At 43.3% G+C, this 22,596-nt stretch overlaps 1 protein-coding gene across 3 annotated transcripts in view; it reads right to left on the reverse strand.

Moving 5' to 3' along the window:
- Positions 1-22,596, reverse strand: part of ncor2 (nuclear receptor corepressor 2) — a 122,752-nt gene that overhangs the window by 78,847 nt on the left and 21,309 nt on the right. For all 3 annotated transcript variants that reach the window (XM_081610510.1, XM_081610509.1, XM_081610508.1), the window contains exons 2-4: positions 15,635-15,830; positions 14,781-14,896; positions 7,925-8,102 (exon numbers count right to left, since the gene is read on the reverse strand). In XM_081610510.1, coding sequence (XP_081466636.1) covers positions 7,925-8,102; positions 14,781-14,896; positions 15,635-15,739 — 399 coding nt within the window. In that variant the 5' untranslated portion in view covers positions 15,740-15,830. The remainder of the gene's footprint in view (positions 1-7,924; positions 8,103-14,780; positions 14,897-15,634; positions 15,831-22,596) is intronic.

Raw genomic sequence — 22,596 nt, forward strand, 5'->3', positions numbered from 1 at the left:
TGTCAGAGCCAGAGGATGTTGAGCGGCTGTCCTAGATTAAGAAGCCCACAGTTGCCAAAGCCAGTGAGTCAGAAACAAACAAACACACACAAAAAAGAAGGAAAAAAAAAAGTCAAACTAGGAAAAGGCACTCGCGGGATGTTTTGACTTTGTCTAATCTGACAACCCCGAGTGTGAATCAAGGCACCATTCTCGTAACCCGTGTTAAAACTCAGCATCCCGGAAAACATCTGAGGACAGATTAGAAATCCTAAAACGTTTCATTTCTGCTTATAATTCCAGCCTTGACTAGTTTTTTTTTGAATTAAGGAGATTAAAATGTATCTAAGGATAAACAATAAAAGTTATCCGCTTTTTGTTGACTGGTATGTTCAGCCAAAGAGGGAGCAAAATGTTTACCTGTGTATCTGAGCCATGTTCTGAATTCAAAGTGCAACAACTTAATGTGAAGCAGTCAGCAGGGAGTCCAGGCAACATCTCTACCTCATCCTCACCTTTTTTCTCAGTTGAGATTATTTGAAAAGCAATAATAATAATAATAAAAAACAGGTTTGAAACTTGAAGTGTAAATAGCAGCAGACCGTCTCCGCCTGTAGATTCTGGCGTACAGCAACAGAGCTGTTGCTTCTGGCCGCCTGTTTCCCATTCTATATGAGTCATGCTCCAGGCATTAGCTTTGTCAGATACTACTGGCTCACTCCCTCTTTTCCTGTCAGTCTCCAAGTCCTCCCTTTCCCCTTCCCTCATCATCTATGCCTCTCTACCCTTGCCCTTTGCCACTTCTTTACATTGCTTCCTGCATTCTATCAAGCTATTGTATTGCGCTCTTGTTCCAAGCAGTGATTGCATCTGACTACACTTATGTAACAGGTTTACAGCTCTTGCTGCTTTAAGGGAAAGCACAAGGATTCCTGAATACTCTCCCCTCCCGTTCGTCCTCCTCCTCCTGTGTTATTACTGTATCTGTTTACCATTCTCTGGCGGTCTGCCTCTCCTGGCAGTTTGAGGCACTCTGTCATGTCAGGGACGCTTCACAATCAGCAGCTCCGCACGGCAAGCAAGTTGTTCTGATCTGCTGCTCGCAGCTTCATCCCCTTCAGTCTTTTGAAATCTAGGTCAGCTCTATTATTTATTAATTGCCGTTTCACAACTCCCTTGGTTTTTCTCCTCTGCTACTCCAAAGATTCATCTCTGATCTAGAGCAGAATCCTCTTCTGCATCCCCTGCTGCGACAAGTTTAATGAAATCCTTTAGGTTTCTTAAAGAGTCTAGTCGGATTATCCAAATAAGTTAAATCTTAAACAGATACGGTATTATATTTCGGGGGGGGCAGAATCTAAATTTTGTATTATCACTTCTAAGGATCGTCTTATAGGGTGTTTTCAGACCCAATAGTCTGGTAGACGCAGTTCGACTGGTGGCCAAAATTGCAATATTTCTTACATGGTGCGGTTAATTTTCACAATGCACTGTGTCAAATGATCCAAACCCCTTTGAGAAACCTGTTCCTATCCTCGCCTGTGGTGGCGCTGCACCAAGAACCGCTGAAGGAAACGACACAAAAACCTCAGAAGACACGAACGCGACTTCTTCGCAAAATGTAACGGAGTAGCATCAGATTTTAGTGGGTGTAGAATTCCTCTTTTGTTCTGGTAAAAAAAAATCACGAGCCATTTGTCTCAATAGCGCTCGACTCTTGTGATGGTTTCGTTGCATTTACCCATAATGCCCTTTTTGGCGCGGTTTCTAGTCCGCTTGGCGTCTAAATATGGGCCAGAGTTCACTTCAACCAAAACGAGACCGAGGTTTGCATTTTTGGAGTTCGATTAGATATTCACACCTGTCAAAACGTACCAGACTTTCTAGGCACATGAGCTAGAGTTCGATTAAAGAAAACTAAACAGGGCTGTTGTGAATGCACCCGTAAATCCCAAATCCTCCAAATTAATAGAATATTAATTATTAATATAAATTCTTACAGGTGAATTCAGTATGACACACTAAATTGATACCGTTGGGTTACTTAACGTAATCCCTGGTTCTTTGATAACAGAGTGAGGTGTTTCACTATGGGAATCGCCTCAGCGTGACCCAACTACGGAAGCTCCAATGACATCACGTCTGTCTGCGACAGACAGGTTGAGCCGTGACTGTGGCTCCACCCACCATCCAATATCACGGCCAACCTACCCCTCTCAACTCATTCTAAGCAGGTTTCTTTCCGTGCCCATGCAAGAAGGGATGTGTTGGTGAAACACCTCACTCTGTTATCAAAGAACCAGGGATTACGTTAAGTAACCCAACGTTCTTTTTCTAACTTCGCTCGGTGTTTCACTATGGGAGATATGGCCAACTCCCGAATTGCATGCTGACCCCGAAGCAATGCTTGGCAGCAATTAATATTCAGGACTCAGGTGCAGCCTGAAGAGCCAACCCCAAGCACTGTGTGCGCCAATGATGATTGGGCCACATCCAGCCTGTAAAACCTCACAAACGTGTGTGGTGTAGCCCAACTGGCTGCAGTACAGATGTCTTGGACAGACACACCCCGGAACAGAGCCCAAGAGGTGGCCATGCTCCTGGTAGAATGGGCCCTCACCCCTTCAGGTGGCTTTGACCCTGAGCATCTATATGCCAGAGATATAGTCTCCACAATCCAGTGTGCTAACCTTTGGCGAGAGATAGGTTTGCCCTTATGAGAAGTGGCCCAAGACACAAACAGGTGATCAGCTCTTCTAAAGTCAGCTGTCCTGTCAACATAAGCCCTCAAAGTTCTCACTGGACATAAGCAATTAAGCCTCTTTTCTTCTGCTGAAGAGAAAGGAGGTGGATGGAATGCCAGCAGTTCCACCATTGAGCACCTGTATGATGTTTCCATCACCTTGGGCACAAAAGCAGGATTGGGTCTCAAGCACACTTTAGAAAGCCCTGGTGCCCACTGTAGGCAAGTAGGACTGACAGACAGTGCGTGTAATTCACCTACTCTCTTAGCAGTAGTTAAAGCTAAGAGCAGTGCAGTTTTCAATGTAAGCAATTTCATACCAATACCCTCCAAAGGTTCAAAGGGATGATGGCAAAGGGCCTCCAGTACCAGAGTGAGGTCCCATAATGGCATGAAGAGCCTAGAGGTGGGCAGCTTACGCCGCGCCCCCCTCATGAAACGGCACACCAAAGGGTGCTGCCCCACAGGTTTATCACCAAAACCCACATGACAAGCTGAGATTGCAGCTAAATAAACCTTAATAGTTGAAAAGGCCTTGCCCTTTTCCAACAAGCTCTGTAGAAAGCAGAGGACCTCCACCACAGAACACTGAAAAGGAATAGCCTGTCTCTCCACACACCACTCCTCAAAAACTCGCCATTTACCACTGTAAAGCAAACGAGTTGATGGAGCCCTTGAATTCTGGATGGTGTCGATGACCTCTGGGGGGAGACCTGTTGCATTTAGGTTCCACCTTTCACGGGCCAGGCCCAGAGAGCCAGACGATCTGGATGTGGATGATAAATCTCCCCCTGAGCTTGAGACAGAAGGTCCCTGCGAATGGGAAGGGGCCATGGTTGTGCTGACAGAACTTGGATTATTTCTGCCACCCAGGGCTTCGATGGCCACCATGGGGCCACCAGAATTAAGGACAGGCCCTGTTCCCTCACTCTGACTAGAGTTGGGGATATCAGGCTCAGAGGTGGGAACGCATAGAGCAACACATTCGGCCATGAGTGAGCCAGCGCGTCCATGCCCAGAGGTGCGTCTCGGTTCGACAGGGAGAAGAACAGTGGACAATGAGCGTTTTCCCATGAGGCGAAGAGATCTACGGCAGCCCGTCCGTATCTCTGCCATATCTGCTCCACCACTTGAGGGTGCAGCTTCCACTCTCCGTAAAGGGGGCTGCCTCTGGATAACAGATCGGCCCCTCTGTTCAGAATTCCTGGTACATGCGTTGCACGAACCGACAGAAATCTGGTGCTGCTCCACATAATTATTTCCCTGGCCAATCTGTGAAGCTGAATGGATCGGGTCCCGCCCTGACGATTGATGTACGCCACCACTGTGGAGTTGTCCGTCTTTACTAAGACGTGGCGGCCAACCATCAAAGGCATGAAATGCTTCAAAGCTAGGAATACGGCGCGTAGTTCTAGCATGTTGATGTGGAGCCGTGACATCTTTTCCGACCATACACCGTTCACAGCTCTGCCCATCATAGTTGCACCCCAGCCCGTCATAGACGCATCCGTAGTCAGAGTAACCCTGGACGATACCGCACCCAGGGGCATCCCCACTGCGAAGATCGCTGGGTCTCCCCATTGTCGGAGAGCCGCCACGCACGCAGGTGTTATTCTCACCCTGCGGTAAAGATGACGGCGGGGACATAGACGTAGTGAAGCGACCCACCGCTGAAAATCCCTCATCCGTAACAGTCCCAGATGGACAACGGAAATCACTGACGCCATGAGGCCGAGGAGCCGTAGGCAAAGTCTGAATGGAACGACTTTCCCCAGCCGGAAATGCGCCATGCACTGAGCGAATGACAGGGTTCTCCCCTCTGATAACGTAACGCGGTAGGAGAGGGAGTTTATTTTGAGACCCAAATACTCCGTGCATTGCACAGGAATTAAGCGACTCTTCGTCTGGTTTATTCTGAACCCCAGGTTGATGAGGTGGGTTAACACCACCCGAGAGTCGCTGATTGCCTGATTTCTCGAACGAGAGCAAATGAGGTAATCGTCTATGTACGAAAAAACTCTGATGCCGCTCGATCTCAGCGGAGACAGCGCCGCCTCCACACACCTGCTGAACACCCTCGGGGCTAATGACAGCCCGAACGGGACCGTTTGATACTCGTAGGCAGTGCCTTGATAAGCAAACCTGAGAAACTTTCTGTGTGGGGGGTAAATGGCTATGTGGAAATATGCATCGGAGAGGTCGATGGTTACAAACCAATCCTCCGGACGAATGGAGCGACATAGCGTCTTGTGTGTTAACATTCTGAATGCATACTTGCGTAAGTGTTTGTTTAACACACGCAGGTCCAGTATGGGCCGTAATGACACGCCGTCTTTCTTTGGAATGAGAAAATAGCGTGAGTAGAAGCCCTGAAGAACCTCTTCTTCCGGCACTATTCTGATTGCTTGTTTGGCTAGCAGGGATGCGATCTCGTCCTCCAGGACGTGGGCCGAATCCCCGCTGGCCACCGAAACGAGCACTCCGTTGAATCTCGGAGGTCTCACAGCGAACTGCAGTCTGTACCCCCTGGAAATTGTCGTCAAAACCCATGGGGAGACTGCGCATGCGCGCCATTCCTCTGCCTGAGCAGAGAGGGGGCCCGCCATGATGGGTGACGTCATCCCCTCTGCACTGCTGAGCTCTGCTGACATGCAGAGAGCGCCAGCTCCCTCTGTTGGGTACAGAGGGGTATGACATGGATTTATTTTTGCAATTTTCTTCTTTTTTTGTGGGGGCTTCCTGCCCTCGGCAACATGCCTGGATGCAGAAAAGCTTCTTTTATTTCCTTTGATTCCCCCAGAACAGAAAAATGTGTGAGGGGGCACTGGTGAGTGCTTGGTGACACTGACAAAGTGCTGTGAAGTGTTACATGACAGTTTTGAAGTGCTGGAAAACACTGTGTTGTCTGTCTCAAAATTTCCTCTCTCTGAACACGAGGAGGAGAATTTAACAGGACTCCTGATGAACTGAGAACCACAGGAGAATTTGAACACTGGGCAGAGAGGTTTGCTCTGCTGTCTGAAAACCCTCTCTTCCGAGGAAGAAGTTGTGGAAAAAAGACAGGGGCTAGGTGGCCCGCTTCTTTTTCCCCTCCATGGGGTAAGATGGACGATTTTTTGCAGCAGCCGCTGCAAAAGAATGCTTACCCCATGGTTTTGGGTTCTCAGATTTACTTTGCTGGGGAGGTTGTGCGGCAGGCCTTCTTGGAGCCCTAGGTCCACCCTGCCGTCCTCTCACTGCAGCAGCTGCAAAGCCAGGTCTCGGTCCTGGTGGAGGAGTTTGGCTAGGTTTACGAGGCAAACAAAGGTTGAAGGCCTCTCCCTCCTGTTTTCTGAGGGTACTTATTTCCCTCATTTTCTCCAGGGAGGGGCCAAATAGACCTTTTGAGGGGTCATAGGTCGAGTCCATAATTTCAGCCTTTTGGGAGTCACTCAGACCTGACAGGTTTAGCCATAAGGCCCTCTCCCCTGAGACTGCCAGTCCCATGACACGACCACAGCCTTGAACGGCACCTCTAGAGGAACGTAGAATAAGATCGTTCACCACACATATCTCATCCCAAAGGGTGGGGTTTGGTACCCCGAGTCCAGCAGACGACCCATCTCCTCCAAGATTTCACCTTGATAGGCTGACAACAGTGTAACTGCATTAAGCGAGCACACTGATTGTGCAGCATATTTGTACATCCGCTGGTAAATAGATGCAGTGAGGCGATCTATTTTACCTGGAAGCGAGATGCTTGAAGATGCTGACACAGATCTGCGGTTAGGGTGAAGGTGGTAAGCCACTGAAGGCTCCACTGTTGGAGGTTCGACCAGCCCCAACTCACCCATGCCCTGAACCTCCAGTTTAGAGAAGCCCTTGGTGGGGAGCTTGCTCTTAAATGGGCTAGACCAGAAACGGCTCATTTCTCTCATGCAGGCAGGAACAGCTGGTAAAAGCTGTTTAGCCGATGGCAAGACTGGTTGCAGTCTCTTCCCATCATACAAGTCGCGTTCTGTACCGCCTGCGTCCTGGGCTGCTGGCCAGGGGATGTTCAGCTTTAAAGCAGCCCGTCTGCACACATCATACAGGTCACTGTCCCAGGGGAGGCGATTTCCGCTCCGCTGGGCGGCCTGGACAGTTGAGTCGGGAAGACGTCATCTTCCTCTTCTTCCATGTCTTCCAGATCGAGGAGGTCGGAGTTTGCGTCACACTCCGTCTCCTCCAAGCCTGTTTCGAGTTCCCCACTCCCCATTAGACCCTCAAACAGAGGGGGCATGGGCGAGGACTCTTCCTCCATCATGTCCGCCCAGCTCTTAGAGGCTCGCGGTTGATGCTTATCACCCGCCGCAACAGCTGAAGGTGATGAGAGGCACGGGTCCTGGCCGTTAGCTACAGCTACTCTCAGACGCCTTTCCAGGATTTTTTCTGGCATCGACGAGCAATGCTGGCACCCCTGAGGGTCGGCCAGCGACGCCTGAGCGTGTTTAGCGCCCATACAAACGATGCACATAGGGTGCGGGTCCCTGCCCGAAATAAAGGCACCGCATGACGCAGGGCACGAGCGGGATACACCCTCTTTAACCGTCGGTTCCGACCCTTTGGTGGGGGCGGGAGCCGTAGCCATGCCGAAAGCTTATTATGGCCCGTCGTAACACGTTAGCTATAAAGCTGAAGATAAAAGTCCGCTCGCCACGACACGTTAGCTGAACTTTAACAACTGTTTATGCTAGCGATGTACCGCTAAGCTGCTACCAAGCCCGCCTTGACGCGTTAGCTTAGCCAACAGTTACTCTGTTAATTAAAACAGTAGCTATAAAAGCAGCCCGCCTTGACGCGACAGCTGCTTCAAACGAAGAAATAAAATGCTTCTATGGAAGCACTTACCCAGCACAGTCCAGGCCTGTCCTGGTACTGCGTTCAGCGGCGTCTTCCTTTACGGAACGCCTAAGAACGGTTAAGCAGAGCCAAGCTAGCCTGAATGTGCTGAGGGAGCTTTGTTGTAGTTCTTCACACGGGAAGAAAGCGAGAATGAGTTGAGAGGGGTAGGTTGGCCGTGATATTGGATGGTGGGTGGAGCCACAGTCACGGCTCAACCTGTCTGTCGCAGACAGACGTGATGTCATTGGAGCTTCCGTAGTTGGGTCACGCTGAGGCGATTCCCATAGTGAAACACCGAGCGAAGTTAGAAAAAGAACATGCGTTTTACACGTCTCTCACCTTCGTCATGTCCTCAGCCCCTCCGAGAGATAACGGCTGACGGTGGGACAGAGGCCTCATCAGAGAGTCCGATCCCATCTCCAAACGAGGACGTTTGATCTCTGCGTAGTCCACCTCTGATTGGCTGGGGGCCTCCGGCAGGTAGATGTGCTCGTAACGGATGTGCTGCTCTTGTCCTCTGAAAGGAAGATAAGATAGTTGTAGCAAAAAGGTTTTTGTGCTTGGTTATTGCTTTTTACTAATTAACGCCTAATAGGCGCTGGACACAAGCTGCGCAGAACATTTGCGTTGCCATAGAGATGCAGTTATATTTGTGGAAGAGTATTCTTTCTGAATACAGTCAGACATGTTTTGCAGCTTAAACTACAATAAAAAGAAACACCACATAAGTGAGCTGGATGGCATTTCATGATAGACTTATGTTAAAAAAAATAAAATAAAATAAATAATCATGGCCCACTGTACCGAACTGACATGCCGTTTGTGAAAAAAGGGAACAAATGGTGATCTAGCCTGATGTAAACAGTGTTTCGTTTATGTTGTTGTTCATCCAGACTGGCTTCTCAGGAGAAAAGTTCTTTTGTTGTACTCTGCAGCAGAAAGATCATAAATCCAACTCGTCTTTTGGGCAACTTTTCTTGTCATGAAATGACAAGATTCATGGCTGGGAGCTTTTGTTGCCATTCGTTCTCAACGTCAGCTTAGCATGTTGAGCAGGGACGTACCAGAGTGCATTCAATTATATTTTTTTAAATGACTGGTATTAGAGTTAGAACACCTGGTTTAAAAAAAAAAGCATATACTTAGTGTTTATTTGAATGATTTAACCGACCAGGACTCTGCATCAGAAAATGCCTTCTCTTAGACGAAACCCTTGTAATGTAGTCATGACTCCCAGTGAGACGGCTACTTTAGTTAAATTACAGCCACGGCACACATTCAAATCAACAGGAACCAGGTGAAAAACAAAACAAATTAAAATAAGCAATGGAAAGGAGTTCTACGCAGATGTTAAAATTCACTTGATAAATAGATGCTGATACTTTCATTAAGCCACTTGTTAAACGGCTTTTTGTTCTTTCGAACCAAATGTTTTTTTCCCCCCTGACCCTACCCAGGAGACAGAAGCCACAAGGTCAAAGCCCTTGCTGTCAGTGTCAAATTGGAGGCGGCTTGTAAAAAGAAGAGAAGGAACACAACCGTAATTGCTGGACCACGCACACAGTGGTCTGGTCTGTGGTTTTATTCTTTCTGTGGAGTTCAGTTATTGAAGGGAATGTGCAATAATCAATAACAACTAAAAACTGGGAGACATTTACAAAGAACGTGCAACCAAAGGGACTGTGAAAGTGTTTACTGTGTGTATTAATTAAAGCATCATTTTATTAAAGCATCAGTGGGTGACATTAGTAAAAAAATAAAATATCCGATTTTTTTTTGTTTTGTTTTTTACATATTTGCTAAAACTATCACCGTGTCATGATAGTTTAGTATGACACCCATAATCTGTGGGAGGAAGAAAAAACATTGAGCTCCTCTGACTTCTCCCAGTGCGAACTAAAAACAACCAATCAAAGCCAGGAGGAGGGTTTTAGCGCTGTCAATCATGGCCATGTGCGTGCTGCTCGTCTCGTCCTCCTGTCTCTTCTTTTCTATCTGCTAACACATGAATGCTAAGACTAGTCAGCATGGTAACCAGCGAGGTTTTCCTGTAAGAGTAAGTTGTTTCTCTGTCATTAGCACATTTGGCAGTGTGTACACAAGGTTGATTGACAGCACCAAAACCCTCCTCCTGGCTCCGTTTGGTTGTTTGTGGTCAGGAGCGGTCCATTTCTTCAGACAACAACACTAGCTCAGGAAGGAAGTGGAGGAGATCGATCTTCTCACAGATTACATGGTGACACTTAATATATATGTAAAAAGCATATTTTTTATAAAAGCTAAATACTGCCACTTTAAGCCCAAAGATAAAAATCTTCCAAGATCTGGCCCATGTCCGACACCAACATGGTGTGTAATTGCCTTCCTGCTTTTGACTGTCATTTCTCACTCATTTGCTGGAACACTTCTGCATCTCCATATGAGGTTTGGCACTTACATAACCACATCACCCGACTCCAGCCCCCCTGACGGATCCCCCTCTACCTCCTGTGAGCATGCAGAATAATCTCGCCCCCGGGGAGGATTTGTCTGGAGGACGAGACAAAGATGTGTGTGGAAGCGGGGGGCAAAGCTTGAGGAGGGGGGGAGCTCATCACAACTTCCCTCAACAGCTCCATTACTTTCCTACTGGTTTGGGCCACGCTACGACAAGAGCAGAGATGGTGTGTATAGACAGCAGCCTGTTGTTGTGAGAGCCTTAAAGTGTTTGTGTGGTGGCTGGTCTCTTCACTGCTCCCCAGAGGAGCAGCTCTGCAGCTGTGTGTAAAGCCAGGGATGGTTGAGAGAGAGATATATATATATATATATATATATATATATATATATATATATATATATGCCTGGCTGAGGTAGCCACAGCTGGAATGAATGAAACCTTACAAAGAAAGAACAGGAAAGTACCAAATGGCCCAATAGCCTACTACCAGAGGACAATAACCGTTTCAGGTCCTGTGTGGTAATAAAAACTAAATAAAGGAATAAATTATGTATGTTTTTGTGGAAATCAATCTGATTTTGGGATGCTTTGTGGTTTATGGGGAGAGATGGAGAAAGGAAATGAAGCCTCGATGGATCATTAGGATTGGACCAGTTACCGATCTCGAGGTATCCTGAGGTTTCAGCTAGTTACTGCTTCAAAAAGCTCTCAGGTTTTCCATCATGCTGCTTCGACGACTTAAAAGTCTACTTATTAATGTGACAGAGGCATTTGCTACAGTAATATGGAGAACAAAGTTACAGCATGTACCTTCCCCAGCTGCTGCCGGCCAGCTGGCTACAAAAAAAAAAAAAAAAAGGTTTCTACACATTTCCCACACTTATAAAGAAATTAGATCAGGTTGTTTGGAAATACGTCTGGTTGCAAAAAACAGATGCGGCCGAAAGCCGTATAATAGAAACTCAAAGAGCCACTCCCATTACTCTTACAAAGATAGCCACGTCTCTGACTAATGCACGTCTGCTCAGCCATTGACTGTAGGTCATTAGTCAGCAGACAGTCTGGCTAATGAACCATGCTAATATCAGTTTCTAATACTAGCAGTGTTGATCTTTATACCAACAAAAAAGATATAATATTCTGTACAATAAATGCCTTAACAGGTGTTTTAACCATGTTTTTTTTTTAAAGAAAAACATATTAAAAACTAATAGTCAATATACTGTAATGATTTTGCAGCAGCAGAAATAAGTGTTTTAAGTTATAACTAACTGTAAAACTGTGACAAGATTACCGTTAATGCTGCATGATATGCCGCAAATATATGTGTTCATCTAGATACTAATATCATTAGATATTAGTCATTTCAGTTAGAAATGCCTGGAGTATAATAATTGTAGGCTAATGTATTTCAAGTGTTATGCTAAAGTAACTTTTAGTCAATGATCACAGAGTGATTGAAGCACAGAAGAAGAAAATAATATATTCTCCCAGATATTGTGGCAATATCTACAAAAATCGTCATGACAAATTTCAAATATCATGCAGAACGATTTATTGTACCGTAAAAATATCATTTGGGCAAATGCCTAGTGTGTAATATTTTACATATTTTCCACACAGCTTTAGAAAACTCAGATACTGATAATAGCTAAGCCCAGCTTAGCTAAATTAGATTTTTAAAGATAACAGTGTTGTAGAAACGGACGACATAGGGACGGATGGTTGATAATGGAGGACCAAAGAGCAGAAAGAGAAGGAGGAAGTTCAAGCCATCCACTGATCATAAGGGCGAAAGATCATATTCCTGACTCACAACAACTCTCAGGCTGGCTTTCTAGTCATACGGCAATTTAAAGTGTAGCAAAAGCAAATGAGGGGGATCAGCAGAGCTTTCTGTGGAATGTCTTGTTTGCTGGCCCGGAAATTGTGCCGTCATACAGCAACAGTCTTTTAAGCCACATTGGACAGGTCTGTTGTGTACGTATGTAAGCTGTGAAATATGTGGACACACCCAACTGAAAAAGTCAAGTGCACCACTGAGTCTGAACCTGGGATCATACCACAATTTTAAAGATTTTTATTGTGGTAACTGAGCATTTAAATGCAATCAGAAATAAAAAAGTTAAGCAAAACAACAAATTAAATTAGTTACAAAAATGTTACAAGTTCCAGGATTCATTAAAAAGTGGCATCTCTTTGGTTTAAGAAGGAAATTTGTTTACAAGATAGCCCTAGTTACTACAAGAGAACTAGCAAAAAAAGAGAGAAAAAGCTCTCCCTCTTTTCAGGAGCCAGGGATGATATTCACTGGATATGAAGAGGTTGTCATGAATGTTGCCTGGAGTGAGGATGAAGATGAAACACATCAAGGAGCACTACAGAGATTATTCTGTTGTGGGTTTCTAGCCTATAATTAGCTTACATTTCAAACATTAGCAACATAGCACATTGCTGCTTTGCATTCTGCGCACGACGAGCAGGAAGGAGGTGAAAATCCTCACAGAGAAAAACCCAGACCAAGATCTTTGAAAGTTCTATGTGAACAACAATCAGAGTAGTTCAAGTAGAGAGAGAGACAGACAGAGAGAGACTTACTGAGATGTATAAAAAAGACAAGCACACATCTAAGCAAAGCAAAGTCTAAAGGATTGCCATGGCCAGAATTATAGCAGAATTCAGAGTCTGAATGAAAACGCAGAATGTGGCCTTCAGTTTGGATACTAAGCCTTCTGAAGGAATGAGAGAGCCTTAGACATTCTTCTGAAAGACTGCCCACCCCCTGATGCCTGCCAGCATATAACTGAGGTTCTTTTTCACAGATTCTACAAAGAAAAAAAAAAAAATAAAATATATATATATATATATATATATATATATATATATATATATAATATGATGGTTTCCATCTTAAAAAAAAAAGGTAATTCCGTGCTTCACTGAAGAAGTTACAGGAAGGCATCTGTAGTGCAGAAAAATGGACCAACTCATTTCTGGGAGGCTGCCAAAGCACAAGTGACTGAATGAAGTGTGTCAGTGAATCAGAAGCTGGTGGGTAGCATTTGAAGTATGGTGTGCTTATTTCCCTGCAGGGGCCGAGACCCAGCGTTAGCATGCTGACGGGCTAGGCTAATAGCATCACCGGTGTACAGATTTGTGTATTAAAATTCAGATTATAATCCCATCTGATGCTCAAAGACATCAACACAACAGCCCTACGTTGCTACAGAGTCCCTCTACCGTCTGCTGCTACCACTGCTGTCAATCCTGGAGGACCCGGTCCTGAAAAGCTGCCACTGTTCCAACACCTGGACGTGAAAACAATACTCGGAGCTCATTGCTTGCTGAACACCTTGCATCTTTTGATGCATGCAAGAAAATATTAAGAGGGAAAGACAAACTGATCCGAGGAGACATTTTCTTGTGACGCGTTTCTCTGCGAGTCATGCAAAATTCACATCCTGCACATGAATCATTCATAGGTGCTCATCAAGTCTTGCCCTCGAAAACCCATCTCTATTTAAACAGTGGAGAACACTGCCAGGTACAAGCCCCGGGAATGCAGAAACAAACTACTAGTCATTCGCGATTTACAGTTGGTTTACTGAAGATGGAAAATCTCTTCAGGCCCCCATTGCCCTGCAGAAGCGTTTGACACAACATTATGAAAGGAGAACAGCTCGCGGCTACCAATTACATAAGGATTACTCTGGGGGAGGCGGGGGGTTAACGAGCAGAGGCTTTGGTAGAACAATGCTGCAGAAAAATGCAGATGGGATGGGATGAGGCTCTCCGTTCAGCAGGCAAACCTAAACATGAACTGATTTGATAAAAATAAATCAAAGCAAACCGCAACATATTAGCACAGACAAGTTGATTTCTGACCAGCTACATCAACGTTGTGTAAAAAAAAAACTCATTTCTCTTCAGAACAATTACTGATGGATAAAAAAAATATGGTGCCACAAACTCGGTGGGAACAGAAATAAACACCACAAACACCCTAAATTAATGGATATTTGAAACAGTGAAGATGCAGTCAGTTTCATAAATTACATATCAAATATGGATCAATCAGTAAAGTACTTTTAGAGACTTGCCCTCCCTATGGAGAGTGTCAATGGCTGGACATGTGTCCAGTTTTCCCCAGATTATTTAGAGGCGCAGGAAAACTTTGCAGGCGTTTTCAGTTAACTAGCTGACGACACCACAAGTTTCCAATTAAACTTTTTTTTTTTACAATATTGTTATTTTCTGAAGGTTTTTATTTTCTCCAAGCCATAATCATCAAAATTTCAGGAATTAAAAGACTTGAAATATTTCACCCGATGCGCGATGTTTCTGTATAATATACAAATTTCACTTGCTGAAATAACTGACCATATATTTATCATGACATTAAAACTTTTTGACATGTATCTGTAATCACAGCCATTGTACTTTACCACTTGTTGCTTTACAACATCTGCAAACTTCTTACTAAAACTTCAGCTGACGTACACAAACAGAATTGTGACATGGGAGCCATCATGCATGATTTTCTAAAACAAAACTTTTCACTGCAATTACAGCTTAAAGTCTTTTGGGGAACGTCTCTACTATCTTTGTGCTTTTCTAAGAAATGGATATGCATTGATCTAAGCAAGGGGTGCACAACTCTAGTCTGGACTCTGCCTGCCAACACATAGAAATTTGTGGTTGTAAAATACAAGGAGTATGAATACATTTCAATGAACTTAACAAGTAAACCGCTTCTACCTTTCATTCCCAGGCTGGAACTCTGAAAGTAAGGAAGGCCGACGGCGATGCGGCTGGGCCAGATGAGAGCTGTAGTCCCTGGCATGATGGGAGTGGTAGTCGACCAGCCCCACTTCCTGGAACACATGAAGAATTAACACAGTTTACAACTTTATTAAAATCATCCCATTTACATATATTTCTTTCTGTAACCCCTTACATGCTTTATGGCATATATTCTCAAGCCAGACATATTTGTCGCGCAGCGTTTAGCCATTCGATATTCTCTTTTATCCACTGGCTTCTTAGATAAATAGGGAGAAACATGCAGCTACAGTAAACCTGTGCCTTTGCCATTCGGGAGCTGCAGGACACAGCCCATCAACCCACATCTGGTTGCGAATGTGATGACAAGTGGGAGCGGTGGGATTAGCAACAGGTGTAACTGTGGGAATCCCGGGGGATAAAGATTTGAATTCTCCAGTCATGCAACAACAAAGCGAGTTTCGGCAACAGTGGAGCTCATGAATGCGTTCACCGCTCAACAAGAGGCACGATCGTTTGAAGCTGGTCCGCACATAATCCTGATAATTAGGACATGTTTGCGAAAACATAGAGAAAGGCTTTTACGCGACTCCACAACATGAACTTTAAACCCAAAACATTTAATGAGGGGAAACCGTTCCGGTGTGCCGCCTTCTAAACTTAGCAATGTTTCTGTTGGACTGAAGCCCTCTCCGGTTTAGAGAACCACTTTGCTCTCTAGATTTTCAATGCGGGGAGGGAGGGAGAGAGGGAGAGAGAGCGAGAGAGAGCGAGAGAGAGCTGCTCTACAACTGTTTCCAACTGCTGGAGGTGGGTGAAAAGCCCCTTACCGTGTGTGGCCGCTGCAGCTGCAGGGACAGCGTGGCAGGGTTGTGCAGGTGCCGTGAGTCCACAGTTCTCCGGCCTGGCGGCACAGACTGGGGATGAGAGGACATGCTGGCACCGCCGCTTCCTCTACAAGCAGGGAGAAGGTGAGGCTGTCAAGAAAGTGCCATGCATTATGGGCCGTATCTTTTAGCCTGCAACCTGTGGTGAGAAGGACAAAAAAAAACAGAATTGAGAAACCAGAAGAAGTCTCAGATAAAGCATTGTGGACAATAACATGAAAGGAATAAAGCTATTAAACTTTCTGTTGAAGTTGAGCAAGATCTTAGTGCGACCTGGCAAGTACCAGCTGACCACCTTGAAGGTTAAGTGTGCGTGACTATCTACACCGAATATCAGAGAATCATCGGCTTCCTACCACAGCTGCTTCCCCCTTCCACCGCTTCGAAGATAGAGGACTAAGTCCCTGCACCTGCTACGCTCAGCCCCTCCGCTACTGCCCGATGAATGGCCCACTGTCCTGAAACTGCACTCGCATGCAAAGATCACTTGGGTCACCCAGATACCGTGCAAAAATACAGACAGCAATCAGAGGAAATAAAAAAAACAAAAAAACTCCTGGTAGATAAGAGACATGCCCTGAATAAAGAAAAAGCTACTTTTTTGTTTTTTTGTTACACATTATCTAAACCACTGAACCAAGCTGAATGCACACATCAAGCAGTGTGCAAGATAAACATCCAGGCTCTGACCTTTAACACATTCAGAACTACATGCTTAAGAAAAGGTGCATTAGTGAGAAGGATCTCAGTGGCAAAACTTAAAAAGACTAAAACGTATGATTTTACTGTGTCAAGCACACAATGTAGGTGATTGCATCTCACCTACGTGATTCTGCCGAGATGCAGAAAAAGGTCCTTACAAAGTGTGCAGACTTAAAAAAGAGAGATACCGTGTAACAAAGATGTACATGTTATGGAAAAACATCAAAGCTCTCTTAGTAAATTTGGAAAAAACAAAAAAATCAACTAAATTGTCAATGCGAGAAATTGTAATTGTTTTCTAAACGTGTAAACTCTTATTGACTGTAGGTTTGTAGTTCATGCGCCTGTCTGTGTTCCCTACAAATTCACATTTAGCTACACAATATATTGCTAACAAATATACCCTCAAGGCAATAGTCACTGTGTATTATTATTTCAATGGCGTCTTCGCTGCAGTAGACGCAAACACAAACATTGATTACAATAATAGATCTACCGACCAACTGCAGACCTAACATGTATTCAGTGATTTAACCCATACAGAAGTAAGGTATCTAAAAACACATGTATTCCATGAACTAATTTGCACTCACACACAAAACGACAGCAGTGAACTAATTGCCTTAACTTGTCGTCTTCACAAACAATCTCCACTCTTGTAACACTGAACAATATGTTTGTACGTTCAACCAGATATCCAGTTTCTAAATGCCTTTTGGCTTTTGACTAAAACTGAAACAAGATGCATGCAAATATCAGGAAACTTGATTTATGTCCATATTTCAATGTCTGTAGTTGCAACACTTATAAGGTTAATAGAAACTCAAGGAGAAATCAGCTGGTGGCAGTATTCAGCAGATTGTCTGTTTCCGACTGGTGACCAGACCTTTTGACACTCTAAATTTCAACCTTTTTTATCGATAAATGTACTAAATATTAACAGGTCGAGATAGCTATTCAATGTGGAAGTTGTTGAGCAGCATTTTCTATGATATAATTAGATACGTCTGTGGTTAATTCAGGCTGCGTGACGGTGAGAGAGAGACATTTTCAAGCGGTAGCAAAAAGGCTGTATTGAAAGTTGCCTGAATTTTCTCCTTCTCAACTGCCAACCTATGTCAGCTATGCTGGATTGAGAAATGTTGGCAGGAAAGTTGGACGTTAGTTGTATCGTTTATCATGATAAATTTCTTTTAAGAATTTTGATTCTTCGCTATCACAATAAATGTAAATTGATGTTTGAACCACCCCCAAAACTGTCTGTATTATTGAGACAGTTAGTTTTACTATTGTCTCCACTCTCTCTTTATTGAGGATATCAATAAATAATACATTTTACAGTATTATTAAATGCAGTTACTGTGAGCAGTTTTGCAATACAAATCACAGTTTATGTGACTGGTGTCCTAAAGAAGCGCATTACAAGCCAGTATGTTTTTCAAGAGCAGCTCTGTGTTTGTGGTGCAATGATTGGTATGACAACATGTAGTCACAGTGATATAATTGCCTACAAAAGCAGTAATAAATAGCTCATATTATCACTTTTATCATTATCACAATAGTACCACAGAATGTATAATAAGTCCATATCGCTCACCCCTAATTGGCAGCCATTCAAAAATGTCGGAGTTAAGATAATAACATTCCACAAGCTGTTTCACATAGACCGTTTAAGTAACGCTAGCTATGCTAATCCCTCTTGCTAGTAAAAATGCCACCTCCAAATACATTTTCACTGTTTTAAAATACAATATTAGTCAAACGTGCTGCACTAAAGTGAGCTGCTTCCACTTCAAATATTACATTGGACACAACCATTTTTAACAGTGTTCTTAAATCCCCTAGTGTTTTCTAAAGAGAAACTAACATAGTGCAAAAAGAAATGAATGTTGTCCATTCAAAGCCTTAGAAAAAGAATTAAAATCATTAACAACATTCTGTTTGGTATGTCTGTGTAGGTAAATCAGGTTAGATAGTATGATTTTACTGTGTAGAAGTCTTGCACATTACATCATCCCTATTATCTCAAAATGGAGTTATATAGTGATGGTGCTGCAGTGAATATTTCAAGAAAAAAATTCTTACAATGTTTTCAGGTTTAAGAAAATACACAAGAATTTAAAATAAACGGAAGGAGAGTCGTTGTGCAGAGTGCACAAAAAGATTTAATTCATAGCTAGCTCTCAAAACAAAATTAAAAAAAAGAACCTATAAAAAATGTTGAAATATGTAAAGAACTGAACTGAACTGCTGAACTTAAATTCAGCAATGTGAATCAACATTTTAGACAGAATAAACCAGATACTGAATCCTATTTGTCCTTCATCCAACAGCTATTATTTTTGCTAGCATAAGTAAAACGTTTGTCCCTGCTCTACAGTTTCAAATTACCATCTATATTCTGTAATATAAGGAATTTCAAACCATTATTAACCTAATTGAACAATTTATTCCAATATACCCAATTTTCAGAGCAGGAGACCGGTCACCTTTCTATAGCGTAGTCCAACCGTACTTCCTGAAAATCACTGATACATCCTGCCACTGAACATTTCACGCTTTAAGAAATCTTCATGCTTTGCTTTTGCATCTTCCCTGAATAGAAACAATATGTGCTCAATAATAGGGATCAGATACCCTGAGTAATGGTTTTAAAAACTTCAATAAACTGAAGATAATTTCAACTCTAGGCAACCTTTAAAACAAATGTTCTTTGGGTTCATTTTCACTAACAGCACAATCTTCAGAGTCGTCCAGCTTGTGGCCGTGACGCTCTCAAGCAGACATACATGCATGTAGTAGTACTACCAGGCTGACTAAGGCTTGTGACGTGTCCCTGCCGCTCTTGCCAACAAAGAAATAAGGACTCCTGCCATTTCTTTCAGCCTCTGACGAGTGACGCCTCGCTCCCTCTTCAGGTTTCGTTGCCATGCGAGGCGCACAACAGGAGGCAGAGTGACAGAAATATGGACCAAAAGACTAACTCCCTGAAGTCTTGACAGCACAGTCAAGTGTTCTGAGTGGACTGCAATTTTGCCCAGTGACAGAAAAGCTGCTACTCCCAACTCAGCCTTCACTGCCTTGCTAGATGACTATTTCAACCCAGGGCACTATAAAACCGACATTATTCTACGCAGACTAAAACCAAAAAGTATTCTCACGCCTGTGTTTTTCAAATCATGAAACTAAAGGTGTCGCTGCAACTCTATGCTCAACATGGCCTCTACAACCACGTTTGACATAGCACAGAGAAAACAAGAAGGTTCTGAATTTTCTGGTTGCTGCAGAAGCTTCCTACAAAACAATCAACACCCAGATAGAGGTTCATCGATTTCAGCTTTTTCACAATGGCACACAACTACTGGCCTCTCTTTGACCTACTTGACAATTTGCCCCTTGGCCACGAGAAATCCAATCTTTTTGCAACTTGTTAATGCACCACAGCCAGGCAGTAGTAGCATGTGGTAACACCAAAACTCCTCAGTGTGGAAGTTGCTGCCGAGAGAAGAGGATTCAATGCAATTCATCATCGGTTCCATAAAAAAGCAAATCAAAGACTGAGACCCAGAAATTTATTTTGAGAGAAACCGTATTTCCGAAGAGATGTTGTAACTTTATCTGTGGTTCAATCAGGATGCAGGAGAGTGAGACCCTAAAGGAGATAACAGTAAGGCTAAACGGAGTGCAGCAAATCTGCCAATTTAGATGTTGCGGTATTCTTCTACTTCAGGGTAAGACGACGACTTGCTCCAGGCTAAAGCATGTCAGACAAAACCTGTTAAATCTGTCAGCTATGTGAAGAAGCAGTTGCTGAGAAACACCGAGTCACTATGAAACGGTTTCACCTTCTAAACAGCGTTGCTGTTTGCAGACATTCTACTTTCTAGGCAGGCACACAAGGGAGATCACTGTTGGGTTCGAAAGAGTGCCAGCATGGCCGCTATGAGAAGAATGCATCGTTCTTCTCCATGACAACAGACAAATGGAGCATAATGGAGGCCTGTCACAATAACTTTTGATGGACGATAAATTATTTCGAGAAACGGTAATATTATGAAGACCCTTTTCAAGTGATATGTCAATAATGGCATAATAATGCAAGTTCACACTCAAAGACCAGTAAGTTGTAAAGAACACTCCAAACTGAAAATGGAAGATATCTTCAATAGCCTAAATAAAATATAACAAAAAACAATAAATAAAATTAAACTAAAGTATTTTCAGCCACAACCATCAACAAAATTGATTATGATGTCTCTAAACAAAATTGCCATTCAGTAGCTCATTTTAATTTATTATGAGATTAATTGATTGCTTAATGCTTAGTATAATGTGACCCACAAACATTACTCCCATTTTAGGCGACAGGTTTTGCATTTTGCAGCAGACAAATTCAAATATTCTTTGCTAGAATAATTTTCATATTTGAATTTTCAAAAACCTCCGAGGATTTTTCCCCCTCCCCCCACGATTCTGCATGAGACATCCTTCATGTTGATTAAGTTGGGTGAGAAACCTCAAACCCAATCAGTACTGTGTGCTTTGGCTGCCGGTTTGCTGATGTAATATGGACTTTGTGGGGATCCTGGACTTGGATAAGAACATGCCCTCTTCAGAACAGTTTGATCACTGGTTTCAGAGACTGAGAGGTCTCCCCCATTTGGGTTTGTCCGGTTTTCTTCATTACTGCCATTCTGAAGAAAAAGGTTGTTTTCCATTCCACTTTGAACAAAATTATACCAAACATCCTCTCCCTGCTGCTGATGGACCGTGTCAGCCTACACACGGCTCACAGCATCAGCACTTGCATTGAAGAGTATCCAGTATCAACGCTGGGTTAATACTGGCACACGCTGCCAGCGGGTGACCCTTGGACACCGCTGGCAGTCAACTCGCTGAAAATTCAAATATCCAGGCGTTTCAATTACTGAGTCCAGAGAGATTCAATGCCACTGATATTATTGAATGGACTCCCTGCTTTCTACTATTCCCCATGCTTTGATAGCCAAATAGATCATCAGAAGAGATGAGGACTTTTCCATGGGAGGTTGAGAAAATTTTTTTTTTGAAAACTCTTCAAGAGTCTGAACTGGTTGAGTAAGTAGCCGATAGTTCATTCATTTTTCTTGCCAAAGGCTTTTTAAACAATGGAAGCAAATTATCCATTTTTGTGGCTTGTTATTCTCGGTTTGGGCTTATGGAACTCGTCAGTCAATACATGCTAATATGAATTAGTTTCATATTAATAAATCGATTCAAGCAGTAAATTTGAGTGGTTTCTCCTTAGAGGTTGAGCAATGTGTTCTCATCTCTGATAAACATTGAAGTGTTGAGAAATAGATCAACTCATTGCTTTACATGTAGGAAGGAAAGGAAAAGTGAACGTTGAAGAACAACCAAAGATAGAAATGCAGTAAAAATGTTCCTATCAACTTGCCTAATCTAATAGCAGTTCATATTCAAAGTACGTAAACTGCAATAATGGAGAAGGGGGAAAAAAGTGGTATTTATTAGTGGATTACTCAATTCAAAGACCCATTTAACATTTTAAAAACGAATCTCTAGAAAAATGCTGATCTTTTCTTATTTATTTTTATGTACTAATGCAAGGTCAGCAACTTCCACAGTAGGTCAGAGTTCCTCACAGTGATTTCTTTTAAAGTTTCCCAACTAAGACACACTGAATAATACCCTCTACAAGATGTTTTTATAGTGCAAGATCAGATAAGATGCAAAGGTTAGGGTGCAAATGTGCAAGTTGCCATTGTCTCAGCCTAACTTAGTTTTTTTGTTGTTGTTTTTTTTGGGGGGGGAGGGGTGTTGAGGCACAAAGAGGGGCTCTATATGCCCTTCCTTCCTGCTCAACTGTCACAGACACAAAGTGTCACTTGATTGCCGTTACGCAAAGAGCTCCATTACGAAAGGCTGAACATGGTTCTGGCTTTAAGACACAGAGGAGCTCTGTAAACATGGGCTCGTAGAGGCCGCGAGACAGGAGAAACACTACTCAAAGTCTCACACAGACTAAAGAAAGAGAACATCCTTTGTGCTTAGTCTAAACTCGGCTTCAAATATTTTGGGAAACGCTTACGCTTCTTTAGAGCCTCTCAGAGCTGAGAAAGTAAAACAAAAAAAGCAGGATATGCTGATGCAAAATGCATCATTTCTAGAGGGAAAAACAAAATAAAGAAAACGTGAGGAGC

Source organism: Poecilia reticulata, chromosome 9, assembly GCF_904066995.2.
Source record: "Poecilia reticulata chromosome 9, P_reticulata-male-v2, whole genome shotgun sequence".
Classification (NCBI taxonomy): Eukaryota; Metazoa; Chordata; class Actinopteri; order Cyprinodontiformes; family Poeciliidae; genus Poecilia; species Poecilia reticulata.